Source organism: Limulus polyphemus, unplaced genomic scaffold (assembly GCF_000517525.1).
Source record: "Limulus polyphemus unplaced genomic scaffold, Limulus_polyphemus-2.1.2 Scaffold1462, whole genome shotgun sequence".
NCBI lineage: Eukaryota > Metazoa > Arthropoda > Merostomata > Xiphosura > Limulidae > Limulus > Limulus polyphemus.
This window is the reverse complement of record NW_013667072.1, coordinates 50,718-76,639: the sequence shown is the minus strand read 5'-3', so window position 1 is coordinate 76,639 and position 25,922 is coordinate 50,718. Positions and strand designations below refer to the sequence as shown.

Genomic DNA, 25,922 nt, shown 5'->3' with positions numbered 1-25,922 from the left:
AAATTTCGTTGATAGAAGCAGCCCCTTCCTCTCCAAAGTTCGGGTTCATGGTGTTCTATCAGAGGGTTTCATCATACCCTTTTCTACCTCTCTCCTGTTTCCTTCCTCCTCCTCGGAATCCCTGGTCATGCCAGTGTCTTCCGAGGCAGTACTCTACCTATTCCATACTTTCTGTTTATCCCATTTCTGCAGGGTCTTTTCCTCCCCAGTCCTTTCCATGTTGATCTATTCTTTCCAGCTCCATTAGCTGCCGAAACATCCAACACTTCTGGACTGGGACATTAATGTGGTCCTCCATGCCCTTACTTTACTTTTGTTCGAACCATGTCTTCCTGTTTCTTGTTTCACCTCTCCCTTAAAGCATATTTCCTCTTTCTATTGGCTTGCAGGCATTGTGGATCGGATATTTTCACTCTCGATGTCACCAGGACGTTGTATCATTCAACCTATCTCATCCTTTTATTCGGATCATGCATTCCTTCTCCAGACCTCAGAGGCTCGCAAAGGTCATTCCTCTGTTTACCCTATCTCCCTTCCCTCTATCTCTCATCTCTATCCTCATCCTGCTCTGGATAGACTCCTCTGCCCAGTATGTGCATGTATGGCTTCCTTCTGTGGTTCTCATTCCCAACTCTTTATTCTATGGCAAACTTCCTCCTCCTGTAATCTTTCCCCTGTTACCCTGACCAGTTGGGTTTTATCGTTTGATCAAGTTGGCTTATTCCTCCTTGTCCCCCTCCCAGCATGATCTCTTTCCTGTGTCTTCCTATCAAATCCGACACTTTACCTTCTCGTCTTTGTCGGCCATTGGAGGAGATTCTACGGTCGGGCATTTGGACGACTCCGCACAAGTTCATCTCCCATTACTTACACCACATCACGATTTATGCTTCCTTGTGGTATTGCCTGCCACCTGTAGCTATTCTACAGACTTTGGTATAGCATTGACACAAGGTAAGTCCTTCCTTATGCTTTCTTTTCTTTCAGGGTCCCTTGCTTCAACTTCCTTTGGATCCTGCTCTGTGGCGAGTGGTGCCTGACCAGGTATTCTTTGTAAACACTGAGAGTGTTCCACTTAGAAGACTATGACCATTCTCAGATATATTTATACTCAAACAAACAAAATCACAAATCCACACTGTACACCATGTTGATTCATGCACTTTGTTCATGGCTATGCATGTTCACCCTTGAGATGGGGTGTTTCACAAGATCACTAGAGTGTGAATAACATCGTCAAGTTTGCTTCATAAAAATGCCTGTCCCTGACCATATCACCCATGGATGGCATGGGTAAAGCAGAAGGGAAATGCTGCCCATCACTACCATGCTTCGACTGAATAAGTTGGTATGTTCTGCTGTTTAAGATAGCTGCTGGGGTGGTTGACCTGCTGAATGGGTTCCACAAAGATGGTTATAACCATTCAGTTCAGAGTAGGGCAGTGGTGTTCTTTTGGTGCAGAAGGAATTACAAGATCCTCTGGATGAGTTATACATGCCTGAAGTGAAATGCCTAAATGTAGTTCACCCCTCCGATTGGGTGATCTCCTCCTACCCTCCCGTGAGTGAGGTTTTGGAGATAGAGTGAACCAATCACATACGTCCTCACACAGGTTTCAGGTCGCCCATCTTCCCTCCTCGACTCTAACTTCTGTGTTGTGGGTTACAGGAGGTCTATGTGGCCTATTTCTGCTTCTGACCTAGTCATTCTTTCATTCTCAGAATGATGAGGATATTCAGACCAGTTTCACGGTCGTGGGGGTTGATTGCTTGCTGTGGACTTTCCTCAGCTACCGAATGACACATTCTCAGGTCCCTAACTCAATGCTCATTTTGTGACGTTTCCTGGAGTGGAAATTATATGTACATTCATGACTCTAGGGCTTGAGGTGAAAATGGTATGATCCTCATCCTACCCTCTCGTGGATGTCGGTACACAGCGAGTGAAGTTTTGGGTGTAGTTGGCTTAGCGAGTACGGTCTGACATACTCTAGCCACTCTACACCATGGGACACATCCTCCATTACCCACTTTTATTATGTGGGATTGAGTGTATCTGTTTCTCTGATTAGGATCACATTATTGACCTATCCTCTCCCACGTGAATATGCTCCTTTCATATTCCACCATATTTTGATCCCACCTGTTCATGATGAAGATATACCTAGTTCAGAAGTGGTGCGGTGCCCCTCCTCAGATCACCTGGTCTGTTTCTCTCATTCTCAGGGGGTGTCCTTTGGATGCTTTTGGAGGATATACCTGTTCTTCTCTCACACTGGTCCCTCCATCTTTTCAATGTGGGATTCAAGCTAATCTTGTGAGAAGAGGGAAGGTATCGAATTGTAAGTTATATATCTTCTGGTGCTTGTGTCTTCTTCCAAACTTCGAAGTGATAGTTCGGTAGTGGTGCATATAGGGAGTCACATGCATCACGTGATAGTAGTGCTCTTCTTTTGGTGGAGAGTTGATGCATGATGTTTTGAATGAGAGATAATACAATAGTTGGTTCCAAAAAATGGGATTGTGTTTAATGTGGGGCTGCATTATATCAAAACTTCCAATTCCTCACCTTCCCACTCCTTTCTCTCACCCCCACCCATCTAATATCCTGTCATTTCCACATTTCAGACTTTTTGTTCACACTGCATGCTAGGCTTTAAAACTAACTTTTGCTCCCAGAGTCCAAACCCTTAGTGTAAGTAACTTCACCATTTGTATATATTTATATAGGTACTAATAGTCTCGTACCTCACAGAACATATGTACAAACCACAAACTAATAGCAAGCCTCAGGTAAAACATCTTTTATGCCTGAGACATCAGCTTAGTCTTGTTACATGAGTTAGTGTGTGTATGTGTAAGTTAATCTGTTTTATGAAACTATTAAAACTTCTTTGTTAATGATAATAAAGAATACAATGTTCTTTAATCTGGGATTTTTTTTGGGGGTTAGTCTTTGTCAGTGGCTGATGGTTAATATTTGGCCTAGAAAGAATCGGTACAAATATGTACACGTTCATCAAAGATTAATCAATCAGTGAAGTCTTACTCTTGAAAAGTGCCCTGTTCAAATGATTTTGATAATGGGGTGGGGGCGAAATTTATATTTTTTGAACAATGGGATTTGTATTCCTGTCCATTCCTTTTCAATTTTAGAACTAAAATTGATTCTTTTCTGAATATCAAAATACTAAAATTTAGATTATTTTTTCCACCATTAAATAGGTTAAACAGAGTATTGTTAGCCTTTGTTTCTAATAAAAATTCTTAAACTTGGAGAGACAAACGTTAAATCATCATTTACAGTAAAAAGTATTTTGTAAGTAGCAAAATTTAACACAATCTCTTGGAATCATTGAAATATTTTTCTAGATGTGGTTCATCCCCAAGTTAATCAGTCAGCAGCCACTAACGTGATAAGTAAACACAGTGGACGAAGCAGAATTGTCACAGCTGTCCATATTCGATCAGCATCTGCTGGAGAAGCAGACGTCACAAGGAAAGCAGATGATTCAGACTTGTCCAATATTCGGGCCACTGCTTTACAGAAAGGTATGAAATGTAAGGAGAGTAGAAGTAACTTAGTTACTATTGTTGTCATGTTATATTGGTTTAAGGTCGTACATCTGTGGTAGTTTACCGTATAACCTGCAGCTTCATACAATTGATTTTTATATTATTGCACAATTTCTTGCTGTTGTGGGGCAAATGTTCTGTGTTGTAAGCTATCAAAAAATATTTTCTCATATAATTTCTTTCTATACTCAAGGGTTAATTTATATACTGACTTTTACTTTTAAAATCTGAAATCTCATGCTATTCCCACCAAACATGCTCATTCTTTCAGCCATGAATGCATTATAATATGACAGTCAATTCTGCTATTTGTTGGTAAAACAGTAGCCCAAGAGTTGGTGGTGGGTGGTGATAACTAGCTGTCTTCCCTCTAGTCTTTCACTGCTAAATTAGGGACGGCTAGTGCAGATAGCCCTCGTGTAGCTTTGCATGAAATTCAGACCAAGCAAACAAATAACCAAAAGCTATTGACCTTAAAAACAGAACATTAAAAAAGTGAAAAAAATACATATGTGTGTGGCAACAAAAAAAGAAGCAAATTCACTTGGAACTTTATCAAACACTACAGGACAGCTTTCAAATTAACAAGAATTTTGTAAAGTTTTATTTAGAGAAATAAAATAAAACATAAAACAAACCAAAAGTCATCTTTTATCAAAGCACAATAAGAGTTTGTGTATTGTTGAGAATAGTATTGGGGGTCTTGGAATTTTTACCAGATGTTTCCAGATACATTTAATTAAACAGGAGATTGCAAAACAAAATGTATTTAAATCCTGTTTGTAGTGAGATAAGTCAGAATGTCTCAGCTTTTCAGTGTTTATTCTGCTGTCCATTAAATTAATCATCATTTCGTTAAATAATATCTCTTAAGTTATTTCAGTTTTCTTTTCATCATGGAACTCTGTCGATACTTGTTTCATTGAATTTATCTGTCTTTCACTATATGACCGAAGTTTAATATACTGACCATTTATTATTTCATTAATGTGCTTGTATATTATTTATTGTATGCAGCCAATTATAACAACTGATTCTCCTATGTTGACTTAAAATTTATTTTTCACTTGTAGATGACAACATTTTTATCTCACTCTTGTTTTATATGCATTATAGTGATAATGAGAAACATCTCTTAACGTGTATCCATCAAAAATGCCACTATACTGCCATCCTTAATTAAAGTAGAATAATAAAGAAATGCATACTGTCTCTTACCAGTCGGTGTAGTACACAACTGTTTAATAATGTATCTAAACTTTTAATTAATTGTGTTTCTTTAGTTATCTTTAACATGGGAACATTTCATTACTCTTGACTGTAATCTAACCATTTTGATAAAAACATGTCCTGTTAATGTTACACTTCTGATACGGTATGTACCTTCTTTCACAATATTAGCTACTCTTATTCATTGCTGCCCTCTATATGTGAACTTTTTCTTTATGCATGCTACAAGCCTTCTGCTCCCACCCATTAGAATTACTATATTCCAATATGTCTCTCATGTAAATCATCATGTGTCATCTCTTAACCAATAGTAGCATGATATGCTCATGTGATGCATGTGACTCCCTCTACATTCCTCTACTGAAGTTTCACTTCTCATTTGGCAGCATCTCAATTACAATGCACTCTTTTACGTGCCTAGTGCTTTCAGTGTGACAAACAAATTTGTTTTATTTGTCTTTTCACATGAAGTAGTTCCTTTTGACTTTATTTTATTTTATACCAATTCAATCTTGTTACTCTATTTCTCCATTCAACTTTTGTGAACCTTTTCTTGTGCTATAAATTCAGAAATTCATCTTACCACTTCGGCACCAATGACCAATGTTTTTTCTCAGGCCTCAGGTGCATGCAACCCAACGTGGATCTTTTTGCTTTTATACAACGGGAGATTTAGTGCTACATGGGTCAACCTTTGTCAATTTATGCTCAACCTATCTCAGGGATTTACGTAAATGTCTTGCACCTTTTCTGAGATGTTATGTTATTGATACAGTCTCAGAAACTATCAAGCCTCGGGTGACATCAGTCTGCCAGCAACCAACCCTTACGACTTTTGTAGCCTGTTTGTCTCAGTCAGAGCCTCATATGCCACCTATTCCCATTTCCTGTCCTTCATCCTCCCAACCCTTATCCGTTCCTTCTAATTTGGGTATTTCTTCTTGTCAATTTCCTCGATGACACAACCCCTGTCGTGAACAGTACCGGTGACTACCCTATAGGTTCAGGTCTGGTGGGAGCTTGGCTATTAGAGTTTCTTCCTCACTGGCATCTCTTTGTAGTTGATCAATGGGTAATATGGGTTTTGTCAGAAGGATTTGTTATCCAGTTTCATTTCCCACTTCCCATCTTTCTTTGCCCCATTCCCTCCCTCCTTCTCAAGATCCTGTGACCTACCAATGTCTGTCAGAAGCAGTTCAAGAATTGCTTTTGTAGCGGGCGATCGAACCGGTTCACCATCCTTCCAGGGGGGGGGTATTATTCCCGTCTTATTGTTTTCCCCAAGAAAAATACAGATTGGCAGCCAGTCATCAGTTTATCTCACCTCAACTACTCATACTCCCCAAGTTCACCATGAAGTATTTTCTCACTCTGAGATAGCCTTTTCCCTCAAGGTTGTGGATGACAAAGATGGATGCTTACCTCCTCATACTGATAGCACATCAGTCCTGACCTTACCTTCGGTTTGTCCATCTTGTGTTGGTTTACCAATTTTGGGCCCTCCCCTTTGGATTTGACTCAGATCTCTATGTGTTTTGTCACATAGTCCAAGCTTTTGCATGTCATCTCCATGCTCTGGGGATGCGATTTAATTATTGCATGGATGACTGGCTCATTCCAAGCAAGAATTGGCCACTCACACTCACCTACTCCTTTCTGTGGTGGCTTGGGTGGGCTGGTTGATCAAATTGGAGAAGTCATGCCTCTGATCCACTTAATATCTTGTCCACTTGGGAGTCTTTTTTGGACACAAATATCAGTTCTGCTCTGCCTTCTCCTGTATGTTTTTGGTCCATGGAACTTTTGGTTCACCATACCCTCTCGGCTCAGTCACTTCCTGCTCACGAGGTTCTATCACTTTTTGGCAATGTGGTCCTCCATGACTGCACTAGTCCATTGAGGTTGTGCCCATATGATATCCCTCCAGTGGGCACTTCACGATTGATAGAGCCTTGTTCAGGATCCTCTTTCCACTCCCATTTCCCTTTCTACATCCCTGTGAGATGATCTGCTTTGGTGACTGGATAAAGCCCATACGTCGACAGGTGTGCCACTTCCTCTCCCATGTCTGAATCTACATTTTTTCATGGATGGATCCTTTTAGGGATGGGGGCATGGGTCAATCACCAGGAATCTTTGGACCGTTGGTCTGTGAACAAAACCGCCTTGCATATCAACGTTCTCGAACTTCTAGCAGTATGTTGGGCATTGCATCATTTTCTTCTTCTTGCCAATCATTGTCTGGTGATGGTTCATTTGGACTATTCTATGGTGGTGGCACATATCAACCATCAAGGGGACACCTGTTCCAGAGATCTGTGTTTTTGGATGTTGGATCTATTGTACTGGGCTCATGCACATCACATTTGCCTTATCACATGTCATGTGCCAGGTGCTTTCAATCTGTCGCACCCCAGCCAAATATATCGAATGGAGCGAGCATTAGATCCTCTTATTTTCAGGGATCTTTGCCATCATTAGGGTTTTCCCCAATTGGATGCCTTTGCCATGGGCCTCAATACCAAGCTGCCCCTATTTTTGGTCACCTGTACTGCATCCACAGGCTTTGGAAGTCAATGCCTTCAGACAGGATTGGCCACACAATCTTTATGTGTACCTTCTCATCTGATTGCTTCATCGAGTGATTTCTCTTGTCCACTCCACTCTGTGTCAGGTCCTCCTGATTGCTCCCTAGTGACCAGCTCAACCTTGGTTTCCAAGGCTACAAGATCTGCTCCTATCACCACCTGTCCCTTTTCCACTTTTCCCTCCCTTTTTTGTCAACCTTGTTCCCACATTTTACTTCCCAATCTCCATGTCCTGCATCTTCATGCCTGGCTTTAGTCTGGTCCATGGAGAGACGATCCTGTTTCATATGTCAAGTTGCATCCTTTGTAGCTTGTTCCATACAGCCATCTTCCACGGCAATGCAAGTGGAAAGTATTCTGCTGTTGGTCTGCTAATAGGGAGTTTCCTGCTGTGGCTCTTGTGGTGGAATTGCTCACATGGCTGTTCAACCATGGGTCTCAGGTCTTCTCATTTTCTGGATATCGGGCAGCTCTATCCCATACTTTCCATTTTTCCCGATATTGTAAGGTTGTATTTCCCCTGTTCTTACCATGCTCATGCATTCCTTCTGGATACATTGACCTCCCAGATGTTCATCCCTTCCAGATTAGGACATTAATGTGATTCTCCATGCAATTTACCTCCATTTGAACCACTTTCGTCGTGTACCTTGTTTCATCTGTTCCTTAAAACATATTTCCTTATTCTCTTAGCCTGTGGACATTGAAGGTTGTATTTCTATGCCATCAATGTTTCACGTACCCTTTATCACCATCACCTATCTTCTCCTTTATTCCAATCATTCCTTCCTCCTTAACACCTTGGCAGCTCCAGATGGTTGTTCATCCTTTTCACCTATATCCCTTCCTTCTATATCCCATTTTTACCCTAGACCAGATCCGGATAGGCTTCTGTGTCTGCTCAAGGCCATTCGTTGTTATGTGGCATGTACTGCTCCCTTTTGGGGTACATGCAACCAATTTTTTATCCCATGGCAATCCTCTTCCCTTTGTGATCTTGCACTTTCTACCCTTACTAATTGGGTCAGCCTTTTGGTTCATTTGGCCTATTCTTCCCTTCTTTGTTCCAGGTTTTCTCGTATCAGATCCTACATCCAACTTTTTCCCTCACTTCTTGTCTTCTTCTGTGGCTGTTCTCGAGACTTTGGTGTGACTTTAACTGGTAAGTTTTATTCATATATTCTTTCAGGGGCCTTTATCTCTTTTTTATCACATGGATCCCTCTCTGTAAATTAGTACACTATAGCCTTGTTGACTCACTCTTTATTTTCCATGACTTTGCATGCTCACCGTTGAGATGGGGTGTTCCACAAGATTGCTTGAGGTGAATAAAAATGCCCGTCCCAGACTGTACCACCCATGGACTGCATATGTAAAGCAGAGAGGGCTTTCTGCCCATCCCTGCCATGTCTGGGGTGAATAACTCAGTATGGCCTGCTTTTCAAAGTAAGGTTTTGTGGTCACCCATTGCATTTTCTCCAGTGTTGTCATTCTTCTCCTCTCGCCTTTTCTTCTCGCAAGGAGATTTTGGATGTAGTTGACTTACAATCTGCCCCGCCCTAGCCACTCTACACCTCTCAATTTCCTCTTTTATGTCTTACACATTCCACACATGGGGAAGAGTATACCTGGCTCTGAAATGGTGTGGTTCACCTCTTCTGATCTTCAGATCTATCTCTCTCATTGTCAGGGGTATCCTTCAGACACTTACGAGGATACTTCTTACGTTCCCTCCTCCTCCTTCTAAATGTGGGATTCTCGCTAATCTTGTGAGAGAAGATAAGTACCGTATCGGAAGGTATAATTTTCCTATATTGAAAATGTATTTCCGATAGGTACTTACCTCATCTCACACTTCCGACCCTTTCTCCCCACTTCTCTTGTTCTCACACCTTCTGCCAAATTTTAAAGTGAAAGTTTGGTAGAGGAGTGGAGAGGGAGTCATGTGCATTACATGAGCATATCATGCTACTATTGGTTAAGAGATGACACATGATGATTTACATGATAGACATGTTGGAATATAGTAATTCCAACAGGGGGGGGGAGAGCAGAAGGCTTGTGGCATGTGTAAAGAAAAATTTTGCATATAGATGGCAGTACTGAATGAGAATAGCTAATCTATCAGGAATACATTTTCAGTATAGGAAAATTATAACTTTAGTAAGGACTTTTTAATTTTAGCATTAATGTTTTGGTGCATCAGTTTGATAATTCCTTGTGTTTTATAAGGTGCAGACAGTAGGAACATCTTTGTTTATGTTCCAAACACAAATGCATTCTTATATACACTTTATTATCTGAAATAGTGTTTTTCATATGAGAATTTAATCACTATTCAGTTCATATTGCATATGTTCACGCTACTGTGTTATTAACCAATCAAATATTTTGTCATGATTATTAGGTCTGTCAGATATTACTGTTTTTATAATATTTATGATTAAGTAATATGTTATAATTATAAGTAAATGTAAGTATTAGCATTCCCTGGCTGTTTTGTAACTTTTTTTTTATAACTGTGTAGTTCATTACATCCAATTTTGAGATAAATGTGTATAGAATTCTACAGTAAGTCTTTAAAACCTTGATGATTTTATTTATTTTGCTACTGTTGTGACAAAATATAATAATGTATCTTCTGTTTTCTTTAACAGTCTCTTCTTGCCGTGGTCATCAGCAATTATCTTCATGGCGACTTCAGGGGCCAGGACGAGGCATACGGCACTGTATGATACCTCCAACTTCACACCCAAGGGCTCACATTAAATACCTACAGTCCAGAACTTCACAGCGAGAAATACAAAGGCTGCAGAAGTTCAAATCTCTGCTGAGTGGACCAAACACTGATTTAGGTTTGCAGAAGCTTAAATGTCACAAACATAATGCAGATAATTGGAATATTAATTTAAAATAGTGTCTTGTTGAAGAAGTAGACCATAATTTCAAACCAGAAATTAATAAGCATGAAATGTTAAGAAGAAGAACAAAAAAAATATAAGTTGAAATAAAGTATTTTGCCTAATTTTGAAATCTCTTAGATCATAGATTGTTTATGCAGAGTATTTATGATGAGTAAACTGGAATGGATGGCAACTGCTTGTTGTAAAAACACAAGTGTAGAGGATGATGTTTTAAAAGTCTTCTGTATTGCACTTTCAGGTCAGTGTGTTTAAGTTGTGACAGGTCTTTGTAGTATCCTGGTACATTGTGGAGAACGTGTTGTGATTGGTTTGTTTAACCCTGGTTCTGATTGGTGGAAAGACTGCATGAGGTTTCAACAAATGATAGCCATAGATTGCTCTACTCTAATCCCAAATCTCTGAGGCTTTTTGGTGTTAATGTCGAAAGATTCTTTTTCTAGTTTTTCCAAAATTTGTTTGTGTCAGTGATTCACATTTTCTCCCAGTTGACAGTTGTCTAGTTGAGATGGTGTGTTCTGCAAGAGCTGAATTTTGTATTTTCATGATTCTTGTGCTGTCCTTGTGTTCTTTTTTCTTGTCTCAAGTCTTATTCCCATTTCTCTAATGTATATTTCATCATGGGAGTCTGGAATTTCATAGATGACTTTTTTGTGTTTTTTCATTAGTAGGTTTCTGTTTGGTTTTCTCTAGAATGGATCTTATTGACTTGTAAGATTTCTACTGTAACATCTGTGTTGAACTTCTTGACTATGTGTTTGAGTTTTTCACTCAAATTTTGCATATATGGGAGGTAAATGGTAGTAGTAATGTTCTTCATATCCTTTCTTTCTGTTGTGGTCTTCTTCAGAGAGTTTTTGATGAAGGTGGAGGTGTAACCATTCTATTTAAAATACTGTGATCTTTTGACATCCTGTATTGATGGATGTCTCATTGCAAATGCTTTTTGCCCTCTTGTTTAGGCACTGAATTAATATACTACATTTTACCGAGGTTGGATAATAGGACTGGAAATGTAGGTATCTGTCAGTGTGGGTGTGTTTTCTTTATTCAGTAGTGGTGATTTTCCTTTTTTGTCTGCTGATGAATATGTCAAGAAACAGTAGGTTGTCTTGTTGCTCTATTTCCATGGTGAAGTGGATTCTATTGGCTATAGAATTACAATGTTTTAGGAAGCTGCTAAGTTTCATGACTATGGGGCTAGATAACAAAGGTGTCATAAACATAGCATCTGTACAAACTTGGTTTTATATGTGTGGATGAGAGGGCTCTTTTTTCAAAGTCTTACATGCTAAGACTGGAGAGAGTGGTGAACCCATAGCTAGACCGTCCGTGTGTTTGTAGAATTCCTCGTTGTATTGGAAGTAAGGAAGCAATTAGTCATTAGTTCTGTGATAGCATCTATCTTCATATCAGTTCTGTATGGTAGAGTTCTCATTGAGCAGTTGTTTCCTGGTGATATGAAAGGTTTCTGAGGTTGGAACATTAGGGAATAGGTCTGTGATGTCAAAACTAACAAGAATATCCTGAGATCTGATGTGTAACTTTGTGAGTTGTTCTATGAGTTGTGAACCTGATGTTCAGTATTCCCTCATAGTGGAGATAGGATAAGTGCCAAGAAAGTAGCTAGTTGATGGCAAGGTGAGTTTATAGTACTGACAATAGGTCTTAGAGGTATATTAGGTTTGTTAGGTAATCTGTAAAACTGTGGGGGAAAGCTGTCATTGGTTCTTAAGTCTTTGGCTAGATTTTTGTTGATTAATATTTGTTTCTTGAGTTTGTTTAGTGTTCTATTGATGAGTTTCTCAGTCTTTTTCGTAGGGTCATTATTGATTGTGTATTGGTAACTGCTTGATCTTGATGTCATAATCATTGATGTCTAGGATGACTATTGTCAGTTTTATGGTACTGGAATCTTTACAGTAGGTGTCTGTGGCTTGTTGGCAATAAATTCGAACAATAAACAAACAGCACACAATCCACTTGTTTTAAAATAATATATTCAAAATAAGTCAAACATATGTACAAAACATTATTTACACTATAGGATATCAAAGTTGTTTCAAAAACTATAAATAATTCTCTTTTCTTGTCAAAAGTCCACACAGACTAGTTCAGTTACTTTAGAACTCAATTGACAAGACAAATTATTTTTCTCTACTCTGTTTCTTACTGTACAATCTGTGATAGATTCACTTGTGTTACCCCATGGGTTACCACAGTTGTATCCAGAACTTTAATTGTCTCCTTTTCGTCAAAGTCTACACAGGTGGGTTCAATTACTTTAGAACAAAGTTTGACAAGAAAAATTATTCACCTTTATCTCTATTAAACTGTGAAACTCACTTTAGATATCACCCATTACGGCTGAACTAACAATCATGCAGTCTAACTTCACTTTTACTAACTTCACTTTTTCAGACTTAATTTTCTATATCTGCACGTATTTATCTAGCCCTCTAGTAGTAACAATACTAAACATAATGAGAAAAGCTTAGAAGCTTCATGAAAGATGACATCAACAACACTACAAAAGCCTATAACAATTAGACTTCATATACAAAGTATAACTCATACCGAGTTAAATAACTAAACGTGTCATAACTGTCACTTTTAAAATAATCAACTTTTAACACTCTTGTTATAAAAACTAAATAATCATTAAATATTAAATCACTAAATGAACTAAATAATAACTCTTACACTAAACAGTCTTGTATGTCCAACAACTGTACTGTTTCCTTTGTCAGCTGGTAGAATCTTGATTGTGTCGTCCCATTTTAGACGGCTCAGTGCATTATATTCCTGTCTAGTGATGTTATGTTTTGGTTTCTTGGCATTCCTGAGGATGGAGTAAGTTTTATGTTGAAATTGTTCTGCCAGAGGTTTGGGATTAGAGGTGAGCAATCTATGGCTACCATTGGATGAAACCTTGTGCAGTATTTTCACCAATTAGAACCAGGGATAAACAAACCAATCACAATCCACCAGGATACTATAAAGACCTGCAACATCTTACACACACTGACCTGAATACTAAAGACTTTTGAAATGTCATCTTCTACACTTATTTTTTACAACAGGTAGTTGCTTTTCATTCCTGTTTGCTCTTAGGTTATGAACAAAGTAATATTTCCATTATACCATATGTTTATTTCTTTGTTGTTAAAGTAAATATTGTGTAGCATGAAATTCAGAGAATTACGTGGACATTAAAATAACAATAAATAAAACAAATACAACATTATGTAACTTCAACCTGCATTTTTAGAGGCTTGAAATTTTGAAGAAGAATAGGTACATTTATTTTATCCTTAACCCTATGTGCTCAGGTTAGAGTCAAAGTATGCATGTCATGACCTTTTACAGAGTGCCATTCAACCTGGTATTATGTATTTGATATTTGTAGTAGAGGAGAGTAAATAATAGATACAGTAAATAAGGATACTGAAAACTGTAGATATGCATTTTGGAGGTTCTAGAGGATATGAAAATGCAATATGCAAACTGTACAATGGACAAAAGGAATTTTATTCTTCCTTTAAACATCACCTTCCACTCTGACTTGTCATAGTCAAGTCAGAATTATGTCGTCAATTTACATACACATGTTGAGTGCAGGTACTTCTGTAACACATCTGATTTTTGTACACAACAAAAATTTTGTGTAAATATGCATAGGAATTTCAAAATTATATTCAACATTCCTTCTCCAGTCCATTGGACTACACCATTTACGCTTAGATGTGTGTGTGTGTGTGTGTGTATATATATATATGGATGCTTTAAAGTAATAGGTTATTTTTTCTTTTGGTATTTATTGGAGTTAGTTTTTTTGTTTCTTGATGGGTTTGAACTCCATGAAACTATACATTCTTATTTACATTCTGTGGATTATAATCTTTTAACAGAAATTCAAAACCTGTTCTTAATTTCAATAATCCATAATATCTGATTTGTAAGTTTCCTAGTTATGAGTGTTAATGGTTACTGTGTTTTAGGTTTTGGCCATTTTTTAAATAACAAATAAAAAAATATTTTTTAACATATTTTTCTGACTTTAAATCTTGTCACAGAAGAACTAAAAGAATTAAGCTGGTCAGGAATTCCACCAGCAGTGAGACCCATAACGTGGAGATTGTTAGCTGTAAGTAAGTTGGACAATGCTTTTTCTCAATTGGTTACATTATCTCAGCTGTGTCATTGCAGCATGAATCTAATGAACCTCACCAATTATAAGATCATAGGTAATAGCTTAAGAAAACAAAAGACACTTGGTCAGTGATAACTTTATGGACTTACAGAACTAAAATACAAGAATCAATTCCCCATGGTGAACAGAGCACATATAGCCCATTATTTAGGTCTCTACTAAAACAAACAAACAAACATAAAAACAAAAGAAATATATCAAAAACTAAACAAGTCATTAAAAAAGTAATAGTTGCTAATTAGATCTTTATTCCGTAATTTTCAAGTATATATATTTCACTAAATATAATTGCTAGTATTTTCTTCATGAATTTACTGTTGGCATTAAGCAATTATTCAAACAGCCAACTGGAACAATAATGCAATCAAACAATCAACTAGAGCTACAATACACTGAAACATTCAACTAGAGCAATAATACACTAAAACAAACAACTAAAGCTACAATACCTTAAAACATTCAATGAGAGCTATAATATACAGTATAACAATCAACTAGAGCTATAATACATTGAAACATTCAATGAGAGCTATAATACAGTATAACAATCAACTAGAGGTTTATTGTTATACTGTATTATAGCTCTAATTGTATGTTTCAAATTATTCGAGCTTTAGTTGTTTGTTTTAGTGTATTATTACTCTAGTTGAATGTTTCAATATATTGTTGCTCTAGTTGATTGTTTCAATGTATTATAGTAGAGCTATAATACATTAAAACATTCAAGTAGAGCAACAATACACTAAAACAGTCAACTAGAGCAATAGTACACTAAAACAAACAACTAAAGCTCCAATAATTTGAAACATACAATTAGAGCTATAATACAGTATAACAATCAACTAGAGCTATAATACATTAAAACAATCAACTAGAGCAACAATATATTGAAACAGTCAACTAGAGCAATAATGCATTGCTTAACTCAGTTAAGGGATAATCATTTTCTTCTAACTATGACAAGGTACAACTATTATTGTATTAATAATGTTAAGGCATCACTGAGTTAATACTTATGGAAAACAAGTGTGCGATAAAAATAAAATTGAATACATCTAAAAGATCTTAACACACTTCATCCTTCTGTTTGGAGATAAGTTTCAATATGATGAAGGCATTCTCCAGCAGATGAAACCTTATCTTCAATTAACAGCTAGATGAAGCTCATTAAAATCTTTCAGATGAAGTAAAATGAATATTTCTGTTTTGGGGAAAATTTATGAATGTTTCAGCAAGTAAAGACATTCTATTGTTTAGTGAATCATTAAAGTTTAGGTCACTTTTTTTTTCAGTATGTGAGAAATAAAATTTTCAGCAATCGTATTGACACTTTGAAAAATATCAGCAAATTTTCACACATTTCTGTGGATTTAACTCTGATCCCCTAATGTAGAAACTACAATTTTATAACAATCTTGTATTAGTGGTTATTTACACTAATGATTTGCCAAATCCTTCTTTATAGTTTAACATAACTTTCATATCGGGATAAACAGTATTTAGTAGTCTGTTTTGCATAATGCAGCTCTCTGATGATATGAAAGTATAGAATGTGACATGTAGACAGGCCTAGACTTATTTATCATCATCTCAGTAACTAAGCTATTAATTCATAGGGCTACCTCCCTGCCAACTGTGATAGGAGAGAATCAACATTAGAAAGGAAACGAGAAGAGTACTTCAACTATATCAAACAGTATTATAATACTCGACTCCAAGATATACATCAGGAGACGCACAGACAGGTAAGCTGCAGGAATTAGATTTAGATACTTTTCTTACTATGATAAGTAATTATTCTAATACATTTTTGATTTTGATAGTTCTATATAATACTTATTCTTTGCTGTTCAGTAAAAATGACTGTATCCTGGATACCTAAGGTTATACATTTTTTCCACTTGGACTTTTTCTCCATTATAAAGTGGGAAATACACAGGTTGAGTATAATATATTAAAATGATTTCAGAGCCTCAACACATTATTACAGTCCATGTTTTCATGTCCAGGCATGTTCTATCTGCATAATCTCCATTGCAAAAAGTTCTGTCATAAGGTCATCACGTCCAAATCACACCACTCCTCCCTGAAGCTTTCCATTAACCATCTAATATATAAGGAAACTTTTTTCCCAGCACAAAAGAATCCATAGCTGCTGCATTCAGTAACTTGAATGGAACAGCATGAATACCCAATTCATTTTCCAGCTGCTTGATGTATGTGACAGTTGAACAAATATGTTGTGGAAGCAACTTGTGACACTTTTCCAGTCAGAGATTCTTCTTGATTCTATTGTGTACTGTTGTGTGGATCGTGTGGACATCTTTTGCCATTGACCTTCGTGTTCATGGATTCTCACCTGTTAGAAGAAGCCACATTTTGCTTACTATGGCTAGGGTATTGCTTGTTAGTATAAGGAATATTCCCATCTTAGAGTTCTAAATCCCTGATCTGAACATATATTTGTGACCTAAGTGAATGAATATTTGCTTCAGATAGTCTTTTACAAAAATGATCAGTTTTCAATAGCACCTTACTACCTGTGAAATGCTAGACAATGTTAAAAAGTAGTTCTGGTATGATCTGTTATACCACAACTATAATAGGTATGGTACACTAAGTTTGCTCACTTTACAGGTATACTAACAATTGCATTGCAATATAAAAAGTTTTTACAATTTTTTTGGTATTATTTTATGTAAATAAAAACAGCATTCATTTACTAAATTACAATTACAATCTATAACTTAGAAAAATGTACATTTTTCTTTCTTTTAGACAAATTAATATCAAATCACCTCTTCAACAGAGCACATATAGGGAACCCAGGTTTTCTAGTCAGTCTGTGTACCACTGTGTATGGGCATTTTCATAAAAATTCTTTCAAAATAAGGTGATGCTTTGGAGGATCAACCAGATATGGTTCCTTCAAAAGTGTTTACTGAAATTTATTCAATAAAATCTTTGATCTAAACAAAATAGGTATGTTCTTGTAGTGATACCATGTTTACACTTTCAAAACAGAGCAACTTAAGTCACATTATACATGTAGGTAGATGTATATTATTTCATACTGTGAATGAATGAATAAAGGTTGATGAAATATGATTAAGCAGTATGACTGTATATTAATTATTATTGAGTCATTTACACTTCAATATAAGAATGACTGAAAAATTAAAATTATGCTGTGCACTGGTTAATCCTCACATTACCGACTTGCTTTTACGCTGTTCACTACTGGTGGGGTGGGTCCTCATATTGCATTGAATAATTTTATGTTTTAGCTGTTATCCCAGTAGTAATTAGTGTGATAAATTGCAATATTGGTAGTAGTTTTTGTGTGTTATTAGAGACCCTGTAATCAACAACTTCATGGATCCACCACAGTATGTTAAAAATATATGTTTAAAAAGTTGATGCAAATCTATTGATAATTCTGGAGTTAAGTCATAACATTAGTGTTTGTGTGTTATGTAAGTTATACACTATTTAATGTTACTTTCATTGCTATATATTTTTATTATAAAGGTTATGTTGCATTGTTAGCTGACCTCAGCTGGCCAGATATATTGCTAATGGTGATGGTACCTAACTGACAAAACAATGCATTTTAATCATTATAAGTAAGAACATTGTATTAAATTAGCTACTTCATTGCTTAGTTGATTTTCAGTTCATATCTGTGTAAGCAACTTGTTTTGATCAGAAGCCAATGTAAACTAGAGAAGTTATAAACATGCATTCAGAAGATCTTCATTTTAATGCCATTCTTGCTTTGTTGTTTTTATGACTTGGGGATATTTTAGTTGTTACATTATTGTTCAGTCAGCCACACATAGTATATGTGTCTACATGTGGTTTATAGGACTTTTCTTATGTATCTTTAATGCAGTAAAACAAACTTATAAATATGAAAAATAGATGAAATGAAAAAAGGAGCTAATTGTTTATATATATTGTGTAGATTCACATTGACATTCCAAGGATGAGTCCCCTAGTGCCACTTTTCCAACAACAAATAGTACAAGAGGTTTGTTTTTTTTTGTTTTAGATATTCCTTCCAATGGAAACTTTTTTTTTTGATTAATGTGAGTTTAGTTTTAATCTGGTATTTAAATGTGGATTTTAAAAAGAAAGTTTAATTGATGCTATAATTTCATGTAAATATTTTATACATTTTAACTTTTAATCCTGTGAAAGCGTCAAAGTGTATAAAATTAGACACCATGAAGAAAGTCTATGAATAATTTGGTTGCCAACTTCCCAAGCTTTTTGAACGATCTGTTATTTCATTAAGTTTATCCAGTTTTATGGATCAAATAACTATAATTTTTTTACCTGATCTCACCTGGGGCCTATAAAAATAAGTACACTAACTAACAAACTCTGCTTAATTTACTTAAACACACTGTATTCACACATCAATTATTAGTATTAAAATTCCATAACACATCCTAAATATTATCTACTCCTTTTCTTTTTTTCAAGCTTTACACCCATGTATTTGAGCTATCAAATGAAGTACAAAAAACATTATATCACTGAACAATATCTTTAATTATATGTTAAATTGCCAAAGTTTGAAGTATAATATGTTGCAATGTTTATTTAACTTAAAATATTCATTTATTTCAAAGTTTGGAACATGATATATTACAATTTGTCTTCTAAATAGTCTTACTATTTATGAGAAATATTTAATATATCTTAAATTAAACAAATGTATGTTATTTTTATTTTCAGTAGCTTTGTTACAATTGAACAGTGTCAGAAGAAAGTGATTTAAAATGTCTAGTAAACAAGCGTAGTTGGTAAACTCTTTGAAAATCTGCCTAGAAGCCACTCTTTGGTTTATTTTCTGTGAAAGCAGTTCTATTACTTCACCTAGTGGCAATTAGCATTTATATTTATCCATTTATATTCTCCTTTTTCTTGAGTTTTCAATAGAAGTTATAATGTTATTGACTAAGATAAGAAAATAGTACAAAAGTATCTTTGCTAGTTATTCAGACTGGATCTGTACAGATTTTATTTCTGAGGTTTTTAACTATTTAGTTTTCACTTATATGACTCGCATAAAATTTAAGGGAGAGAATTTTGTAAGCCAGTTGTAAAATTATTCTAATCACGGTTATGTAGGAAAAAGTAATCAGATAGTGAAAAATGTTCTGAGTAGAAACAGTTATGTATATATATATATTGGTTAATCTATTTAAGTATCTCAACTATTTATAAAAAGAAAATCAATAATAAATTACTTTGGCTTATCATTAGGGTAATTAGTTAATTATGGTTATTAATAACCAAGTATATACTTTTTCCCCATCAGTGATTTATAAAGTTTATATTCCACAACCTGTTTGGTCATGAGAACATATTATCTGTGTATTAATGGTATAAATCTATATTTTTAAAGCATGAATAGCAGTCTAATCAAGGATTTTCTAGAAATATGAATATATTCTGAGTGAAACTAAAGAAAATATTAACCTTAAGTTAGGATTACTAAAACTTAACGTATTTTCTTAGCATAGAAGGAATGCATAAAGTTGTTTTGTTAATTGGAAGTTGTAGCTTCTCCATCATAGATGCATTTATTATTGAACTCATTTGATTGTAGGGTTTTATTATAAAACTTTTTTTTCACCACATTTCTTGTCACATAAGCAATGCAATGTGGATATGTGGAGCTTTTGTGATTTCTGTAGTGTTTGTAATGGAGGCTTGTTGGATATACAAAACTGTTTAGTGTAGGCATTATTATTTAGTTTATTTGAACATTTAATATTTAATGATTATTTACTTTTTATAACAAGAGGGAGAGTTAAAAGTAAATATTTTAAAGACGATAGTTGTGACAAGTTTGTTGCGTAACTCGGTAAGAGTCGTACGTTATGTGTGTGTGGTTTAATTGTTGTAGTATTGATGATGCCAAGTTAGTGAAATCTTTGGTATTTTCCTTGTTATCTTAAGTGAGTATTGTTACCTCACATTGCTGCTTGCTTAGTTTGTTGAAAATTCAAGGCCTCAGTGAACAGGAATATATATATATATATATGTGTGTGTGTGTGGCTCACGAGCACAAGTTAAGTAGAAAGTTGGGAAAAAAGTCAAGTCAAGAAGAAAGTTTAGTCAACTGCAGTTCAGTCAGAAAACTAGTTAGCAGAAGAAAATATAAAGTTAGTTGGTGTGTGAGTTATTATTTAGTTTATTTGGTAATTTTATGTTTAATGATTATTTACTTTTCATAACAAGAGAGAGTTAAAAGTAATTATTTTAAAGGTGATAGTTATGACAAGTTTGGTTGTGTAACTCGGTAAGAGTCGTATGTTGTGTGTGTGGTTCAATTGTTGTAGTATCGTTGATGCCAAGTTACTTGAATTTTTTTCGTTACCTTACAGTGCCGCTCGCTTAGTTTGTCAAAAATTCAAGACCTCAATGAACAGATATATATATATATATATATATGTGGCTCGCAAGTGCAAGTTAATTAGACAGTAGAGAAAAAATCAAGTCAAGAAGAAAGTTCAGTCAAGTGCAGTTCAATCAGAAAATTAGTTAGCGAGAGAAAATGTGAAGTTAGTCGGTGTGTGTGAGTGATTATCCGTAATGGGCGGTATTTTAAAGTGAGTTTAACAGAGATAAGGAGAATAATTTGTCTGGTCAAAGGGTGTTCTAAAGTAATTGAACCCGTCTGTGTGGACTTTGATGAAAAGGTGACAATTATTTGAAGCTCAGGATACAACTGTGGTAACCCACAGGGTAATGTAAGTGAATTATTCACTGATATTATTGGATAAGAGCAGAGAAAAATAGTTCATCTTGTCAATTGGATTCTAAAGTAATTGAATCACCCTAAGTGGACTTCTGACAAGAAAAGAGAATTATTTAGAGTTTGAGATACAACTGTGATATCCATAGTGTAAAGAATTTTTGTACATAGTTTGACTTGTTTGGAATATATTATTTTAAAACAAGAGGAGTGTGTGCTGTCCATTTATTGTCGAATTTATCGCCAACAAGTCACAGACACCTATTGTAGAAGAATCTTTAGCTCACATATACATAAAACCCTGACAAGGCTGTTTGATTGTGTAGTTTACACATGTTCAGTTTGTTTTATTTTTTCAAATTTCTTCATAAATTTATATTCATTAATTTGTATATTATACTACATATTAACTGTGATGAAAAATATCTAAAAATGATAATTTATATGCTTCAACTGAAGTATCAAATTAATATCCAGACTAGGTATGGCACATTGGTTAGCATGCTGGACTTTGAATCTGGGGTCCATACTTTACATCCTTTTGCTGCAAAATCATGCTCCACTTTTTTGGCCATGAGTGAATTATAAGAATAACAGTCCAATCCTAATATTCAATTAGAGTAGCCCAGGAAATGGCAATGGATGTTTTTGCTCTCTCCCCAGTGTATCATTTGTTCAGCTTTGTGCAAGTATCTGAAACTAACAAATAAAATCAGTGATTATGATTTATATAGCAAGAAACAATAAGAAAAATGGATCTCTACATCTCAAGTTACCATTTGACCCCTGTTCTTGTGTCTGTACTTTATATTTGAAATTATTTATGACAATATACATATAATCCTTAACAACCAGTGTGTAGAGATGTTAAGAACATTTTGAAACTTAGAAGAGTTGGATGTGCTTGTATGCTAACAGTGTTGTCAGTCAGGTGTCTTATTTCAACTTCAAACTTGGTTTCATTAATAATAATAATAGGGTTAAAGCTAATTCTAAACTGGATGTTGCAAATGCATGGCATCCCAGCATTGTGATTTTAATAGCATGTTTTTTAAACCACACATATATTTCTTATGATTAGTCATGGATTATGTATGTTCTTCACTTTGAAAATGGCCACTATTTGCATGCACAGTTTTGTTAGGGTAATTGATATACAGATTTCACTAACAGATGTTTGCTCCTTTTGATGACACTAATTTAATCATTATTTATGCACTTTATTGTGATAAATGACATATTAATATGGTTTGTTTTAATTAAAGTAATGAAATGATTTTTATGTATTCGATGATATATTTATTGCATGTAAAGTATTGAGAGAAATTTTTAAAAAGTAGACTTTTCTGCAACCCTGTGTCTGTAAGTGCATACCATATTAAAGATGTGAAGTCTATAGTTGTAAATATTTTTAATATACTAGCTTGTCTTTATTAACTACACTTTGTCCACTGTTTTCAGATTTTTGAGAGAATACTGTATATATGGGCAATTCGTCATCCTGCCAGTGGCTATGTTCAGGGAATGAATGATCTCCTCACCCCATTTTTTGTTGTTTTCCTTCAGGAAGTAGTGCCATCTGGTGAGCAACTGAGCTTCCAAAACGGTACTACCTCCCCTCCCCCACAGCTATCTCGACCTTCATTTGCCCTCTAGACATTGGTAAATCTTCTGAACAGCGCACCAGTCTTTTATGCCCATATATTTTTTGAGTCATTTCAGCAACATGTGACCACCATCCACCACTCCCATTGCACCCTCTGTACTAGCTCAGGTAGTTCCCTCTACCATTGCAGCACAATCCTCACTTTCTCGATTGGTACACAGTGTTTATACGTGTGTTTTCAGTTGTCCTTCAAGCGAATTAATTCAGACATTAATTCGGTGAGAGTTGGATGCTTTCGCTGTTTTTCTGCTCGTTCCGTTCGTGAGGAAGTTCTTCGTCAGGGGAGGACAATTTCGACTCGGTTTTTCTTGCCCCAGTTTTTTTTGGCCAGTCACATAACTGACAGTCAGGAAAGTCTGGCAACCATGCCTTTCTTACACCTTATTGATCAGGTTTGTCAAATTTTACATATCTCCCCTTTAGCCCTTGATTTTTCTACTTCTTCCTTACTGGGAGAAGAGACTTGTTCCAATTATTATTATTTTCCTCCCTCTCTCAACATTCTTGTTCATGCTCAATGTTTTGCTTCTCAAGTACAGTAGAGAGTGGGTATGCTTCGTCCCCCTCAGCTTTCAGACCAATTCTCTTTTGCTCACCAACATGCCTCGGATCTTATTTGGATTCTTAGCATTTAGATCCTCTCCTTCCCTTATGGGGTTCTAATCGTGATGCCTTGGTTCATTTTAATAGGTCCCAGTTTACTACGATTTGCATTACATTGACCAATCTTTTACGTGTTCTTTCCTCTTGTTGTTGTCTCAGGCTTTCCACCAGTCTTCTGATCAGTAATCAGCTGATTTCAGGACCCTTTTGTGGTCTATATGGCCTGGTTGTTGGCTTCAGCCTTTTCCCTCACCACTTGGATTTTATGTTGTTGGGATTTACTCAGGAGGGATACATTACTTGCGGGTGTGCGTCTCTCCCTTTCATCGTTACAGGAACTTCATCAGGCCCCGTTTCTGAGCGAAACGGTCTTTGGGTGTCTTCCTCAGTTTTTGGAGGCCCTGGGTCAATGTGACAAGATTGCATTCTGCTTTGTCCTCCCTTACTTCTCATTTGTCTTGCCTTACTGATTCTACTCAATCTTTGCCCGTTTGAATCTTCTGTGCTCCTTCTTCTTCACCCTGCCCTTTTCCCTACTCCTGACATTCCCTTCCTTACTTTTGCTCTTCCCATTCCTCTCAGCCTTACCATTATTGGTGAAGGGATGTCTTTCCACAGGCAAGTGGGGGCCAGGTTACAACTCTTTTTCACCATCTGCAAATTCTTCATGATGATTACATGGGTGTTACAGGTTTTGACAGAGGGTCTATGCAATCAATTCCAGTCCCCTCCTCACCTGTCCTCTTTCCCAGTATCTTTTCTTCCTTCTCGGGATCGTGTCTTGTCCAGTTGTCTAGTGGAGTCAGTTCTCTATCTTCTTCACAAGTGGGTTATAAAACGTGTAGTGCCTGTTCGTCCGGGTTTTTACTCCCGTCTGTTTGCTGTCCCCCTAAAGATAGAAGATTGGAGATTTTTTATCGATTCATCCTGGCTGAATACCTTTCTGGACACACCCCAATTTCACCATGGATTCATTCTACCTCTCTTTTCAGTGGTTTTTTTCCCGGGTCTTTGGATGACCAAATTTAACATGACAGATGCTTACTTTCATATCCCCATTCCTCAGGAGTCGCGTCGTTATCTTCGGTTCATCCATGGGGAGGATGTGTTCCAGTTCTGTGCACTACCGTTTGGTTTTGCCTTGGATCCTTATGTGTTCTGTCAGGTTGTCCATGCCTTTTCATGTTATCTTCATTCACTGGGTCTTCAGACTCATCTTTACATAGACAACTGACTCCTGCTTGCCTCTTCTCGATCTCAATCTGCCAATCACACCCTCTTCCTTCTTTAGGAGTCTGCTGGGGTGGAGTTTTTCATTATGGTGGAGAAGTCCTTTCTCACTCCCACTCAATACCTCATTCACTTGGGGGTCCTCTTCAATTCCCATCTTGGTCGGGCCCTTCTGTTTCCCATTTATACTCCCGTTCTGATCCCAATCGTCTTCCCTTTGTTGTTATATGTCTTGAACTGAATCCTTTCGGGGTTCCTGTTATTGCCTTTTTATACACTGGGATCCCTCTGTTTCCCATGATCTTTCTTCTGTTACCCTTACTGGCTGGGTTTGGCAACTCATCAGTTTAGCTTATTCTGACTTGTTGATGGAAGATTGTTGGCTGTTTAATGTGTTGTTGCCCCAGATACGACATGTTACTTTGTCTTTAGCTACTCGGACCTGCTGTCCTTTGGAGGAGATTGTACTAGCGGGAATGTTGACAACTCTCAATACATTTGTCACACATTAGTTGCACAATATTGCTGTATCCTTCTTGGTCAGGTATCGTCTTCCTCCTATGGTGATTCTCTACATATCTGTTTCCCTTTAACTGAGGTAAGTTAGCATTTTTGTTACACTTATGCATCCTTTTTATTTACCATTTCTGAAACACTTGTTTTCCTTTGCATTTCTGGATTCCACTTGGTGGTGGGTGTTGCCTGGTCAGGTATGCTAAATCATTTTATACTAGCACTTACTCTTCTTTCTAAAGCTCACTGTGGAGATGGGGTGTTTCTGTTAAGACCACCGAACGCTTTTCCGGTGATATGTATATATTGCACTGTCTCCGGTGGGTAGTACCTCCAGACCCCCCCCATGTGTCTTCCCTCCTCTTTCTTCTAGTGGAGCACAGGGGTCCTTGCCACTTCTGGTTCGCAGTCACTGGAGTGGTGGACCGTGGAGGTTTCCTTACAAGTGGGTTTTGTACAATAATAAAATCTCATAGCCATATGTACTCACTCAATGAGAAGAGGGCTGTTGTCATTATGCTACATATTATATACACACATTACGGCATTATGTCTATTATGCAAGGCACTTACGTGTTGTTTTTGTCCTTGGACTGCACTTGGCATG

At 36.4% G+C, this 25,922-nt stretch overlaps 1 protein-coding gene across 3 annotated transcripts in view; it reads left to right on the top strand.

The window, feature by feature from the left end:
• Positions 1-23,188, top strand: part of LOC106463691 (TBC1 domain family member 22B-like) — a 38,005-nt gene extending 14,817 nt beyond the window's left edge. For all 3 annotated transcript variants that reach the window (XM_022391272.1, XM_022391273.1, XM_022391271.1), the window contains 6 exons: positions 3,373-3,552; positions 10,052-10,249; positions 14,392-14,462; positions 16,145-16,273; positions 18,496-18,561; positions 22,765-23,188. In XM_022391272.1, the coding sequence (XP_022246980.1) occupies positions 3,373-3,552; positions 10,052-10,249; positions 14,392-14,462; positions 16,145-16,273; positions 18,496-18,561; positions 22,765-22,959 (839 nt within the window). In that variant the 3' untranslated portion in view covers positions 22,960-23,188. The remainder of the gene's footprint in view (positions 1-3,372; positions 3,553-10,051; positions 10,250-14,391; positions 14,463-16,144; positions 16,274-18,495; positions 18,562-22,764) is intronic.
• The last annotated feature ends 2,734 nt before the right edge of the window (positions 23,189-25,922 follow it).